General features: G+C 52.2%; 1 protein-coding gene and 1 long non-coding RNA gene across 4 annotated transcripts in view; one reads left to right on the forward strand and one right to left on the reverse strand.

The window, feature by feature from the left end:
• Positions 1 to 4,668: 4,668 nt before the first annotated feature.
• LOC134737345 (uncharacterized) lies at positions 4,669 to 9,020 on the reverse strand. The gene is made up of 2 exons (XR_010122173.1): positions 7,398 to 9,020; positions 4,669 to 7,029 (listed from the first exon to the last, which is right to left on the reverse strand). It is a non-coding gene; the product is annotated as an uncharacterized lncRNA (long non-coding RNA).
• GAD1 (glutamate decarboxylase 1) overlaps positions 7,257 to 13,528 on the forward strand; it is a 47,495-nt gene continuing 41,223 nt past the window's right edge. For 2 of the 3 annotated variants that reach the window (XM_063644711.1, XM_055289681.2), the window contains exons 1-3: positions 7,257 to 7,592; positions 9,060 to 9,204; positions 12,616 to 12,678. In XM_063644711.1, coding sequence (XP_063500781.1) covers positions 9,123 to 9,204; positions 12,616 to 12,678 — 145 coding nt within the window. In that variant the 5' untranslated portion in view covers positions 7,257 to 7,592; positions 9,060 to 9,122. The remainder of the gene's footprint in view (positions 7,593 to 9,059; positions 9,205 to 12,615; positions 12,679 to 13,528) is intronic. The other variant, XM_055289680.2, reaches the window with a different exon arrangement.

Below are 13,528 nucleotides of genomic sequence, written 5' to 3' on the forward strand. Positions count from 1 at the left end.
CATTGCGTGTTAGGGAAGGAAACGAGGGATAGTAAGAGCAGAAATAGAGGGTAAAGTTGTTAAAGTTTGAAAGCAGCTCCACCAGAATTTACTGACAGATTGTAAGGAAGAAGTCAGTGAGAACTCCAAGGTTTTGGACCAGACCAACTGGAAGGTGGAGTTGCCTCTAGTTATGTACAGAGATGGAGAAAACTGTAATAGGAGCGGGTTTGGAAAAAAGCATCAGGAGTTCAATTTGGGACACCTTAAATTTCAGAAGCCTATTAGAAATCCAAGTGGATGGCCAGGTGTGGTGGCTCATGCTTGTAATCCCAGCACTTTGGGCAGCCGAGGCAGGTGGCTCACCTGAGATCAGGGGTTCAAGACCAGCCTGGCCAACATGGCAAAACCCCATCTCTACTAAAAATACAAAAATTAGCTGGGCGTGGTAGCGCGTTCCTGTAATCCCAGCTGTAATCCCAGAGAGGCTGAGGCGGGAGAATTGCTTGAACCCAGGGGGCAGAGGTTGCAGTGAGCTGAGATCACACCACTGCACTCCAGCCTGGGCGACAGAGCAAGACTCCATCTCAAAAAAAAAAAGAAAAAGAAAAAAAAATCCAAGTGGAAAATTCAACTGGACATATCAACCTGGAATGCTGGACAGAGGTTCAGGGTAAAGATATAAATTTGGGAGTCAATAACATCTAAATTTTTTTATTTTAATTTAAATAAAAATTAAGATATTTAAAACTGCCAGATTGGATGAGATTACAGAGGGAGAGAATGAAGGTAGGAAAATTGAAACAATCAAAAAATTGAATCCCAGCCAAAATCCATAATTATGGGTAAATGTCACCTCATCACAAAACTGGCTCCCTCTCTCCCTTTCCTAAGAGTCTGAATACTCCATCAGAAAACTTTCTCTACAAATCAAACTATCTTTGTGGACTAATAAAAACCTCTAAGGCACTAAAGAGGAGGGCTTTGAGTCCTATATCCGGGAATGATCAGTAGCTCTACTAAAAGAAATTGGCAAAATACAAATATTATGTATTTGTATTTTGTATTTGTATTAAAAATTGGCATAATACAAATATTATGCTTAGCTTATACAACCAAGGAGAACAAATTTAAATTGATCAAAATCACTGTTGAACTAAGGGGAAGGAGCAGAAGCAGCAATTAAACATGTATTGAACACCATTAACTAGGCACACTTGAGCTTGCTAAAATGGGTTCTCTTTTTTTTTAAGACTGAGTCTTGCTCTGTTGCCCAGGCTGGAGTGCAGTGGCGCAATCTCGGCTCACTGCAACCTCTGCCTCCCAGGTTTAAGTGATTCTCCTGCCTCAGCCTCCTAAGTAGTTGGGATTACAGGCGTGCACAATCATGCCCGGCTAATTTTTTTTATTTTTAGCAGAGACGAGGATTTCACCACGTTGGCCAGGCTGATCTCAAACTCCTGACCTCAGGCGATTTGCCTGCCTCGGCCTCCCAAAGTGCTGGGAATTACAGGAGTGAGCCACCACGCCCGGCCTAAAATGGGTTCTATGAGCATCAAATAAGATAGCCCACAAGGCTGCTATTAACCCCCATTTTACTTAGAAGTAAACTTGGAGCAGTCAAACAATAGCCGATAAGTAGAATCTAGATTTAAACTTAAGTCAGACTGACTTCAACGTTTTTGCTTTTCTCCCAGTAAAAGCTGCCTTGAGGGCCTCAAGAGGTTCTTGAGTCCATGGTATTTACAACATGAGAAGAATCACCAGTGAGAAGAATCACAAAATACCTGTAATAATAAATTGTTTCAGATGAATGAAGCCTCGTCTGGTCTTATCTTGCACCCTAACCCTCCCATTATGGGGATCTGGAGAGATTCTGTGATTTTTCCAAGGTCAAATGATTATTATGTGACAGAGCCAGAAGGCTTCACTGAACAAGCACAAGGCACTGGGACTGAGGGAAGAAGAAAGCATTTCCAGCCCCCTGCGCACTAAGCGTGTGGTCTGGGAAGTCTTGTAGCCTCTCTGGACGTAAGTTTCCTCATCAAGAAAACAGAAGACCTCAGGTGATAATTAACTGAGAATTCATACAATAAACACACCACACAATTTCCCTGAGACTTATTTCCTACCTCTATGAGGATAATTATTAGTCATGTTGCTAAAGAGAGAGAGACTGCGAGAGAGACCAAGATATAGAGAGAGAGGTCTCTAATGTCCCTCACAGACCCCAGCACCACCACTGTTGGCCAGACTGGGCTCACAGTAAGCAATTCTGGGCAGCCTATGTCAGACTTTACCCTGAGTTCCACCTTGCTCCTGCCTTGGCTTTTTTTTGTTTTGTTTTGTTTTTTTGAGACAAGAGTCTCACTTTGTTGCTCAGGCTGGAGTGCAGTAGCACGATCTCAGCTCCCTGCAACCTCTGCCTCCCGACTTCACACGATTCTTGTGCCTCAGCCTCCCAAGTAGCTGGGATTACAGGTCGTGCAGCACCATACCCAGCTAATTTTTGTATGTTTAATAGAGATTGGGTTTCTCCATGTTGCCCAGGCTAGTCTCGAACTCCTGGCCTCAAGAGATCTGCCTGCCTCGGCCTCCTAAAGTGCTGGGATTACAGGCGTGAACCACCGCGCACAGTCCCCCCTTGCCCTTCTTGGTATAAGAGAGTGTATTCATTAGCTATTGTCACAATATTTGATATAGTTTGGATGTTTGTCCCCTCTAAATCTCGTGCTAAAATGTGACCCCCAATGTTGAAGGTGGGGCCTAATGGGAATGGCAATCAATCATGCACCCCTTCTGTTAAGGTTCCAGTTTCCTCCCCTGAGTAACTGGACAGGATTAGGGGAAGAAACCTGGCCTGGAACAGAAGTTTAAGTTATTAGATTCTGCACAACTAAGTCAGAACTTTCCAGAACCTTTTCACAAACAACAGTCCCAGATACCTATGTTTGAAAATGGGAACTAAATATCTGTTATTTTAAATAGTTCAAGAGCTTTTATGCTAAAAGAAATAAATAAAATATTACTCTCATCAGTCTCCCATGAATTCTGTATTTCACTAAAGCATCTCAGGTGGGAAATCCTCCTTTTTGCATCCCACCCTTTTGGGGAAGGACTGATTTTGCCTTGGTTTTTGTTGAGATCAGAAAACACAGATATACCTTTAAAGCTCCCCATCAGAATTACAATCGAGAACTGTATTTCCTTGGTTTCCAGTTTTGCAGTGAAACAGTTTCTTGCCTAATATTCAAAGGTTCACTACATTTGAGACACAGCTAGGTGGGAAAAAAACAGATGCCATGCATCCCGTAGTCTTTCACCAAAGGGACACACCACCCTGGGTGTTTCAGGTCACTTCCGGAGCACTTCTGACCATTTGAAAAGGCCCTGCTTTGTGAAATATGGCAGGGATGAGTATGAGCCTGCATTCTTCCTTGAAGAACTGCTCCCTGTTGTTTCTTCTCAGAAATTGTAATCTATTGCCACCTGGTGGTCATTCTGTGTTCGTGTTTGGAATAGCAAGAATTGGACGTTTTAAGATTTGCACAAGATTTGCCCAAACACATATCACCCTGTCCTCCTTGATTCATTTCTTTGTATTAGAATATTTTCATCTTCTGACTATCAAGGGGGAAGGACCATTTGCCAGTTATCTGAAGAATCCAGCTCTCTTCTTTAGAAAAAGTGACTGTAATTCCTAGAGTCCTCTCCAGCCTTCCAGCATTCTGCTGTCACCCCTCCCACCCCCTCGCACGCTTTTAACACTTTCCTGCCTCCCAGCTGTGAGTGTTGTGTGGTCTGTTGGGATGGGAGTGTGGATTTAGCTATGGTCCTTCAAGAAAGTCCAGAATAATTCAGGGAACTGTCTTTAAAGTACAAAAACAGCAAATGGACCTTAGCTCCGACTTAAGCAGAATGAAAGGTTAAGTAACGCTTCCCCCAGTTCTCGTCTCGGGAGACAGACGATTAACCGGTGAGCACTGCCATTTTTTTTTCCTTTTTGGTCATAAATTAGACACTTAAAATAGATTTTAAGGAGCCAGCTGAAACGAACCAATACCGTGGCTCTAAATTACGTTTCCTGGAGGCTAAAAATTCTAATTGCGTCAAAAAAAAAAATTGACCTGTCCTGTCTACTCACCTTGACTGACTACGTTTTAGGCATGAAGATCTCCCCGCAGCCCGTTTGGGCGCTCCTTCAACGCCTCACGCTCCTGCTACCCACCCGTTTTTCCCTTTGCAGAAAAGGCTTGGCCCCAAATCCGGTTGGAATATCTTTAAACAATCCCCCACCCACCCACGACGGGGAAAGGAATAAAGGGCATTGTGGGCGGAGGGTCGTGTTCCCAAGTCCCAGCCGTGGTTGACCTAAGGAAACGTTATCCTCGGCAGACAGGGTGGAGTAGCCGGGGCTGCAAGCTTGCAAATCCCTAACGCCCGAGAGAGACTGGAGGGGTCGCACATCGCCCCCTCCTTCTTCTGCCTTTGAGCGCCGCGTTCCCATTTCTTCAAAGCGCTTCAAATACAATCGAAACAGCTGGGCGGACACCACTCCCTTCCGGGCCACCCCTTATCACCGGTTCGAGTCCCTGGAGAGGATACTTTTTTCCACCCCCATTATCCCAAGAATCCTCCCCCAGGAGTGATAAAAGATTAAAGGAAGAGTGAAAGACATAAACAAAAATATAGGTTTCAAATGTTTTTTAGAGCCGAATGACAACCACGGCCACTCTTAGTTCAAATTCCTACCGGCGAGAAGAGCAGTGGGCGAAATACCTCACCCCGCATCTAGGCAAAACAAACACAGCAGTTACTGCCAGGAGGGAGGAGGGCTGGGGCGAGCCTGGTGGGTTGGCCCATAGCTATTGGCGGAAGCAAACGAAACAGAGGCGTGGGGACCAGAAGGGCGGGCGCTGTCCTTCGTGCTGAAAGATCTATGCCCTACCTCAAAACTCAGTGTCTGGATGGGGTGGAATTCCAGGCCTTCAATTCCTTACCATTCCTGCTGTGCCCAAGAGTCTGAGTTGGAGGAGGAAATCATTGCAAATTAAATCAAATTTATGAAGTTTCTAAGTCCGGTCCTCTCCCTGCCTCACTGGAATGTCCACTCCCGGCGTGCAGGATAATATAAACCGCAGGGACAATGCAAGCCCCAAAAAATAAGTGGTTGGCACATAGTAGGGGATTAGTAAATATTCGTTTAATCAATTGTTGCTAATATTCAATTAAACATTCTAAACAAGGACGGGCAAGAGGCTTTATTCCTCCCCTACTCACCATAAAGGAGAAAGAGAGGGATGTCCTCGAAGCTGGACGGACTCAGCGTCAGCTTGCGATACCTAGCCTTGCAGAAGATTCCTTCTCCAACGAGATTATTTTATTGGCTAAAACGTTAGGGGTGTTTTGAACTCTGGGGTCAAAGGAGGAAATGTTTGGAAATGTCTCAATCTCGTGCCACAGGTGAAGTAAACGAATCTTCCTTTCCAGGGAATCACGGGTTTTGGGAAAAGGTTGAGGAGACAGGGCGAGCGGGCGTCTATGCTGGACAATGAAGAACGAGCGGCACCAGGAGATATGTTGCCTCCTCCCTCCTGTCTCCTGCCCCGTGCGTCTTGAATGATTTAGCACTGGCACCTGGCTCCCTGATTGGTGCGACCGTCTCGTTTAGGGGAAGGCTCTAGGAGGGCCGGTGGATGGAATTCCGAGCTTCACCTGGTTGTATGCCGCCCACTTCAAGCGGCGCAGAGCAGCTGCTGGTTGAGTGGTTTGGGGGGACGTTTCCTACGTGGAGCAGGCACCCCCAGCCTGTCCAGCCCCAAGCCTCAGTGCCCAGGGCTGCAGTCACCGCGCGCCCCGCCGTTTAGGATGTTTTTTGTGTCCTAAAAAGTGCCCGGGATTTTATTGTCAGGTGGAGACAAGGCGACAAAACAGTAGTTTCTTTAGTACCAAAGGCAACGAGATTATTTCAAACCCCACAGCGAGATCCCTCTTGCTGATCAGGCCATGTCTGCCCAGGGCGGACCCTTCGATCTCCCTTATGGAACTCTCGGTGATTTATAATATTTTTGTGTGTTTCCATTGTGTTGTGGTGAAAGGCGATAAGGCATTGAAAGAAAACGCACGGGCCTTGGTTGAACCAGTGAGGCCCCAGACGTGCGTATAAATAACCCCTGCGTGCTGCAACACCGGGGGAGAGGGGGAGGACCATGGTAAATACCAGTAAAGGAATCATTACCTACACGGTGTCACCCAGACACGCACAGACATCAACTTTTTTGCCCTAAAGAAAAAGAAACTGGGGGAGAAGAAAGGGGAGAACTTAAACTAGTGACAGGGCGGTGAGGGAAGGCATGAAGAGGCAGGCCGGCGCGTAACCGCCTGGCCGGCAGCTCCAGGTGTGGGCTCTGCTCGGGCGCTGGAGGAGAGACCCGGGAGAGCAGGGCCGCTGGGTCTCTGGGCTCTTGGCGCCCTCTGGTGGGAATTTCTCTATCAACGCATTTTTACGGCGAGGGGCTTTTCCCAACGCAGCGGTTCTTTCAACTACGCCTAAATGTTGCAAAGGGAGAATCCTTAAAGCACGTGAAATCGAAGGGGCAGTGGGCCAGGGCGAGGGGGGCTGGTCCTCCCCTCCCGGGGCACCTCTGTGCTCGGGTTCCCCATGCGCGTGCAGCGGCGCTCGTGCGTGTCATCAACCTTCAGACGTGATTCATCAGGAGGCCTTCTTTTCCCATCACCAGGGCCAAAGCGAGGGGCGAGCGCATAGCGAAAGGGACGCGGGGTCCTTTTCTCTGCCGGTGGCACCGGGTAGCTGTGGCCAGGTGTGGTACTTTGATGAGGCCTAGGGCTGGATGAGGAAACTGTAATTCCTCCATGGTCTGAGAGGTCTCCCCTCATTTCTGCCTCCTTTGCCGTTACAACAATCCCAGCTCCGTACAGAGTCAACGAGGACACGACCCAAAGCGCGCTTTCGCTCAAGGAAGCGTCGCAGGGTCACAGATCTGGGGGAACCCCGGGGAAAAGGACTGAGGCAAAACCGCCGCTCATCTCCTACAAGATATGGGAGGGGGAGGGGAAATGGGAGAGGGGAAAGGAGGGGAGGGAAGAAGAAAAGCTCAGAAAGGCAGAACTCTTCGTAGGAATTATCTTTTCCCTCCTCTCACCCGACAGCCTGCCTATTTCCAAAGGAAAAAAAAAAAAGCGTGTTGAGTACGTTCTGGATTACTCATAAGACCTTTTTTTTTCCTTCCGGGCGCAAAACCGTGAGCTGGATTTATAATCGCCCTATAAAGCTCCAGAGGCGGTCAGGCACCTGCAGAGGAGCCCCGCCGCTCCGCCGACGAGCTGCCCCCGCGAGCAACGGCCTCGTGATTTCCCCGCCGATCCGGTCCCCGCCTCCCCACTCTGCCCCCGCCTACCCCGAAGCCGTGCAGCCGCCTCTCCGAATCTCTCTCTTCTCCTGGCGCTCGCGTGCGAGACGGAACTAGCGAGAACGAGGAAGCAGCTGGAGGTGACGCCGGGCAGATTACGCCTGTCAGGGCCGAGCCGAGCGGATCGCTGGGCGCTGTGCAAAGGAAAAGCGGGACTGCCCGGCTCGCTGTCGCCGAGCCGAGGTGGGTAAGCGAGCGACCACCTGGATTTCCCAGCACCCAACCGTGGCTTTTCAGCCAGGTCCTCTCCGCCCGCGGCTTCTCAACCAACCCCATCCCCAGCGCCGGCCACCCAACCTCCCGAAATGAGTGCTTCCTGCCCGCCCTAGTTCCTGCTCTCCATGGGTGCGCTGCGCAGGGATCCCCCCGCCCTCGTCACTCTTCTTATCCCTGCCCTCCGGATTCACGCCCCGGGGACGCACGGAGGCTGAGGCTCTAGTTGAAGTGGGGCAAGAGCGATTTTCCCTTGAGCTTCCATGCTGCGAGCGCCTGTCCCTCCAAGGGGCGCCTGGGCAGTAGCAGCCGAAGGCGCTACTAGGAACGGTAACCTGTTACTTTCCCAGCGGCCGTAGTCGACCCGCTGCCCGAGTTGCTGTGCCGGTGCGCGCGGGGGGCTAGGTGTGAGGTCGGAGGGAGGGTGTGGAGGCGATGGCCGGTGGGCGCTCCTCTGCGGGGTCCTCGATCTACCCAGATTAGCCCGCACTCTCTCTGTCCCGGGGCCTTCGGGTGCCATCGCGCCAGCGCCAAGAGTCGAGCAGGGGCGCCGCGCAAGATCTTTGTCCGCCGCCTCCTGCGCGCTGCGCGCAAGTTCGTTTCCCCTGTGACGTTCCCCATTCTTACTTACCCCACCCTCTCTGGATCTGTACCGCGAGAAATCTGGGGTCCTCAGGGGACTAGGTAGAGGAGAAACGCTGAAACCGGACTGAAACCTCGCCCTAGGCTTAGCGATGGCTAAAAACCGGCTGGGATAAGAGGGAGACAAGCAAGGTGCCGACTCGCTGCTTTCTGGCTGTCTGGAGTGCAAGGTGACTGTGGTTCTTCTCTGGCCAAGTCCGAGGGAGAACATAAAGATATGGGCCTTTTCCCCCCTCTTACCTTGTCTCACCAAAGTCCCTAGTCCCCGGAGCAGTTAGCCTCTTTCTTTCCAGGGAATTAGCAAGACACAACAACGGGAACCAGACACTGAACCAGACATGCCCGCCCCGTGCGCCCTCCCCCCGCTGGCCCACACGCCGGCTGCTGAGTGCCCAATGGGGCTTGTAGCGGCTCGGCTGGAAAATCGCTCACTGAGCGCTCCCCTGTGCTCCTAGCCCAGTCCCCCACACCCCTGCGTCTTGTACTGGCCTTGGACCCCCACCCCGACACCGCCTCGTCTCGGCGCTTCACTCCAGGTCGCGCCGATGCAACTGCCAGACTCGAGAGCGGCCCAGGGCTACGCTGCCCGCGCCCCAGTACCGGAGCTAGCGCGCAAGTCTCCTCCGCTGCCCCCACCCCTGCGCACCCCTACCAGGCAGGCTCGCTGCCCTTCCTCCCTCTTGTCTCTCCAGAGCCGGATCTTCAAGGGGAGCCTCCGTGCCCCCGGCTGCCGAGTCCCTCCGGTGTGCAGGACCCCGGAAGTCCTCCCCGCACAGCTCTCGCTTCTCTTTGCAGCCTGTTTCTGCGCCGGACCAGTCGAGGACCCCGGACAGTAGAGGCCCCGGGGCGACCGAGCTGATGGCGTCTTCGACCCCATCTTCGTCCGCAACCTCTTCGACTACGGGAGCGGACCCCAATACCACTAACCTGCGCCCCACAAGTAGGTCCCGCCCCAATTTCCTATCAAATGAACTGCAGGGAAGATGGGGGCGCTGGGACGTCGGGAGGCTGAGCTGGCAGAAAGGGAAGGGGGAGCGCGGAGATAATGGAGGCTGGGAAATAAATGGGGCTCTGACCCCGTCCCTGCCAGAGGTCATTCGGCTGTCAGGGACGCTAGGTGACTGCCAGGGCACCGGAGAGCGAGGACCACGCAAGGTCCGAGCGGCGGCGATCGTTGAGGGCTTCGCGGCGGAGGAGGGGCGCGCAGCCAGAGTGTCGTTTTTATTCTGTTGTGTGTGGTTTCTTTGCTCCGTGGGACGACAGGGGTCAGGGCAGGGGGCGGAATGAAGAGCTGGGAGCCCCAACAGGAATAAGAGTTTTCAGTCCCCGGCTTTCGTTGAGCCAAGATCTGACCTCCTCCTTTCCCCCTGCTCTGTGTTCAAAGTCTATAATCGCGGAAATTTCGACGTTAATTGCAGCTTTTAGAAAACTCAAGGTCCCTAATTGCTCCAAATTTGCATCAAGCTATTGACGAGTTAGGGAGAAGTCAGGGGCGGGAAAGGTGCATAAAACTGAGACTGAGCCTTGACATTTCATATAATTAATTACATCTCAGAGAAATAAATAAATAAATAAATAAATAAATAAATAAAGGAGCGGGCAGCATCCTGAGTGGCAAGAGATGGGGAACTGGGAGGGGGCAAGAAGATTTATCATAGAGAGGAGAGAGCACCTCTCTCCTTATCCCAGGCAAGATATCTGTCAGGAGGTGACACGTCCCGAAAAGAGAGAAAGAAAAGAGACACCAGATAAAAGAGGGGGGAGGATTTATGCTTCCCTGTCTTAAGTGCGACAGGCTCCTCAACCCATTTCCAGAATCTGTCTTTATTTCCTACCTCTGTAAAGGCTTGAGATGAGAAAATTGTTTTTCTTTTTCCTTGTTGAAGTGAAGAAGTGTCTCCTGACCCCACCCCCCTAAAAAAACTATCAGCCTCAGACTGTAAGAGTTCCCGCTCCCCCCTTTATTTTTGTTTCTGAGATGTAATTAATTGTATGAATTTCCAGAATTTGTATACAGAAAGGGCTTAAGAAGGATAGTGTGGTTACAGGGAGTGCTTATTGATGCGCTTTTATGGCACTTTATGTTTGAGAAAATAAATATCCTCATCAATGAAGTAGGGATTATTACCGGAAAGCCCCTTTAGACGCTGGCATTGGCTCCCGGGCAGGAGGTCTTGTGTTAAGTCCTCAGGTCTCATTCCAATTTCCTTTGCAGCCCCCTCTTCCCGCCACCCAGGAGGGATACAATTACCCACACAACAAAGAGGGCCTCGGGAGAGTTGCCAGCCCTGGTAGCATATGAACCAGGCACCGGCATTGGAGCTGGCCAGGGCAGGGAGGGAGGAACGCGAGGCCTGCGCGCCTTTGTGTGTTGCTTTCGCCTTGATGGATTTTTTCTGACGCTTTCCACATTTCCCGCCCCCTTTTGCCGCCTGGGGGTGGGGGTGAGGGGTTAGCAGGCAGTTTGTGTTAATTTACCCTCCACTCCTGGCGCCCTTTCTTCCCGGTGGCCGCCAGTCGCCGGGCGCAAATGCCCAGTCACAGGTAGCAGACCCAACAGAGGCGATGACCTGAATCCGCATGTGGCCTGGTTCGCCTGGAAGCTACCAAAGCTAAGGCAAGAGAGCCGGGGACCCTGCTGTAAAACAGCAAGCAGCACGTGTCCCAGGCACACTGTTGCGGGCCCTTAGCCGAGCTACCGCATCAGCACCCCAGGCTTCAAAGGCGCGCTGGGCGCTCTATTCACTCTCACCCTCCCTTGCAGACAATACCTTTGCCCGCCCAGCTAGCTCCACTTCTCTGCCCCTTTAGAGTCTCCTGGGAGGTGGTCTTAGTGCAGGCAACCTTAGGCACTCTCTTGTTCCAGCCACCCTTGGGTGGGCTTGGAGCCCTCCTTGTCCTCAACCACTAGGTCTTCCCGACCCTTGCTACATCAAAGGGGCTCTCTCGCTTGCTCTCCCCGTCTCCCTTTCCCTTTCTTTCATTGCAGCCCCCAATTTTGAAAGGCAGTGCAATGTGTCTGAACTCCACCTTCCCTGCTGAGTGACCTTGGAAAACTCATGTAACCTCTCTGAGCCTCGATGTTTTTTCTTTGTCAAATGACTCTTAGATCAACACTCCTGCCAGTTTCATAGGACTGTTACGAGAATTAGATGAGATGATGTTTAAAGTGAAAGCACTTTATCAGGTCCAAATAGCTCTTTATCCGCTAGGTATTATTAGGGTTTGGCTTTTGCACTAATTTCCTGTCTGTCACTGGAACTCCATCTGTGACATGTCTCACCGACCTCAGGCTGTTTCGTCTCCCCGCTGGGGCTCTGTTGTGCCTCGGGTTTAATGGATGTCACTCTCCTTATCGCCTCCAACACTTGTCTGAAGCTGGAGGCACCAGTCAGGGTAGGGTAAGGGAGTGCTTGGAGAGCTTTGCTTTGAGAGATTGGAAGGGGATTTCATGCTGGGCTCACCACACCAGCACGCTTGGGGGCTTAGCGGGGATGGGGCTGCTTTCCACACTTCTTGCTGGAAGTTGAACCCCGAAGGCAGCAGGTAGACCTTGAGGGGTTTGAGAACAGCCTGGAAAAGAAGGAAAATCCAGCAGCACCTCCACCCTCAGTTGTGACTCGGAGGAAAGGTGCTTGATTCCATTTACCTTTGCCTGCTCCAGACCCAAGATGTCAGAAGGAAGGGTTAATGAGGGGCAGGTTGGGAAGAGGGGCCAGGGATGAGGACCCGAGGCGCACTATTGTCTTCCCCACTCCCCAGTCTGACTGAAGAGCAGCCATGCGAGCCCGATCATCTAGTCAAATACTATTTTTCACCCAATTAATTCTTGAACTCTTCCGCGACCCCATTTCATGCCAGTTTATTTTAAGCTGCCACTAGGCTGGAGACCCGCCAAGAAATTATGAGACGTTTCGGTCCCAGATGCCTGTGTTCCCTTTCTGGGCTGCTGTGGTCGCCCTTTGAGTCTGCGGGGCCTGGCCAGTGGGTGTTGGGCAGCTCGATCGGAGCCTGGCCCTTCGCGTGTGGGTCAGCCTTCACCCAACTCCGACCCCACCTCCGGGGCTGCCGGGCCGGGGTCGTTTGGGGGCCTGGAGGGGCGCCGGGTGCCCCGCCTCTCAGAGACACCGTTCTATATTTGAAGCCAGGAGCAGGAAGGGAGTATGATGGGGGCTTAGAGGATATGCCTGTCGGCTCACAGATTTGGCTCCTAGCTCCTTTCAGGAAGTAGCTTTTAATGAAAAGCTCTGGCAAAGACCTCATCCTCCCCCAAGAAAACCATTGCCCTCCACCCATTTCCCCACCGTCGGAGCCTCCCTGACCGAACCTCTCTCCCTCTCTCTCGTCCTAGCGTACGATACCTGGTGCGGCGTGGCCCATGGATGCACCAGAAAACTGGGGCTCAAGATCTGCGGTAAGTGACAGGACCAACTGGGGCCCGGCTGGGCTGCGTAGGGCGCGGACCTTTGGGGCTTGGGAGACTGGGACGCAAGCGGAGGGGGATCCGGGCTCTTGGGTCTGATTTTCTAATGTAATTACAGCCAGGACAGCCAGCGACCACGCTCCCCTACAGGCCCTGACCCTCCTCTGCCTGCCCCAGACCTGGTCCCCAGGGGTCTTTTCCTCTGGAGTCCCCAATCCCCAAGACCCCGTGGAGCGAACGCCGGGTGCCCTGCCTGGGCGCAGAAGCGGGAGGAAAGCGCCCCCGCGCGGCAACCCCGCTTTCCTAGCCCCGCGCGCAAGCAGCTCCCACCCGGTGCGGTGCACTCTGCCCGCGCGTCCCAAAGGTGGCGTAGAAAAGGTAAACTGATCTGGCTTGCTGGAGAGCAGACCAAAGGCGCGTGTATCTGCCTGAAGCTGTAGCTGACACATCTCCCCCATCCCCTACATCATCGCCTACCCCTCATTCGCATCTCCACCAGCGCAGTAGGGTCGCATTGAAAGTGGTCTCTCCACCTTGAGGGGTTTTGCCCTGAGATGTCATAACGGATTCAAGTTTCTTTCTTTGGGGCCTCGGAGGCTAAAGAAAAAGATTGCCTGGAGCCCTCCATGGCCTGCCTGAGGGAGGCACGAGGGTTTGCCTGGCGCATCCTTGAAGGCGAGGAGGGAAGGGAAAGGGGACGAGCAGGGACGAGGAGCCGCAGGGGGCGAAAGAACCGGGAAGGAAGAAAATAGATCAGGGAGCTGGAGAGGAGAAAGAACTGCTCTCTGGAGACAGGAGGGTCTGAAATGAAAACGCCCAAAGGATGTAATTTTTTTTAAAA

Source organism: Symphalangus syndactylus, chromosome 8, assembly GCF_028878055.3.
Source record: "Symphalangus syndactylus isolate Jambi chromosome 8, NHGRI_mSymSyn1-v2.1_pri, whole genome shotgun sequence".
NCBI classification, from domain to species: Eukaryota; Metazoa; Chordata; class Mammalia; order Primates; family Hylobatidae; genus Symphalangus; species Symphalangus syndactylus.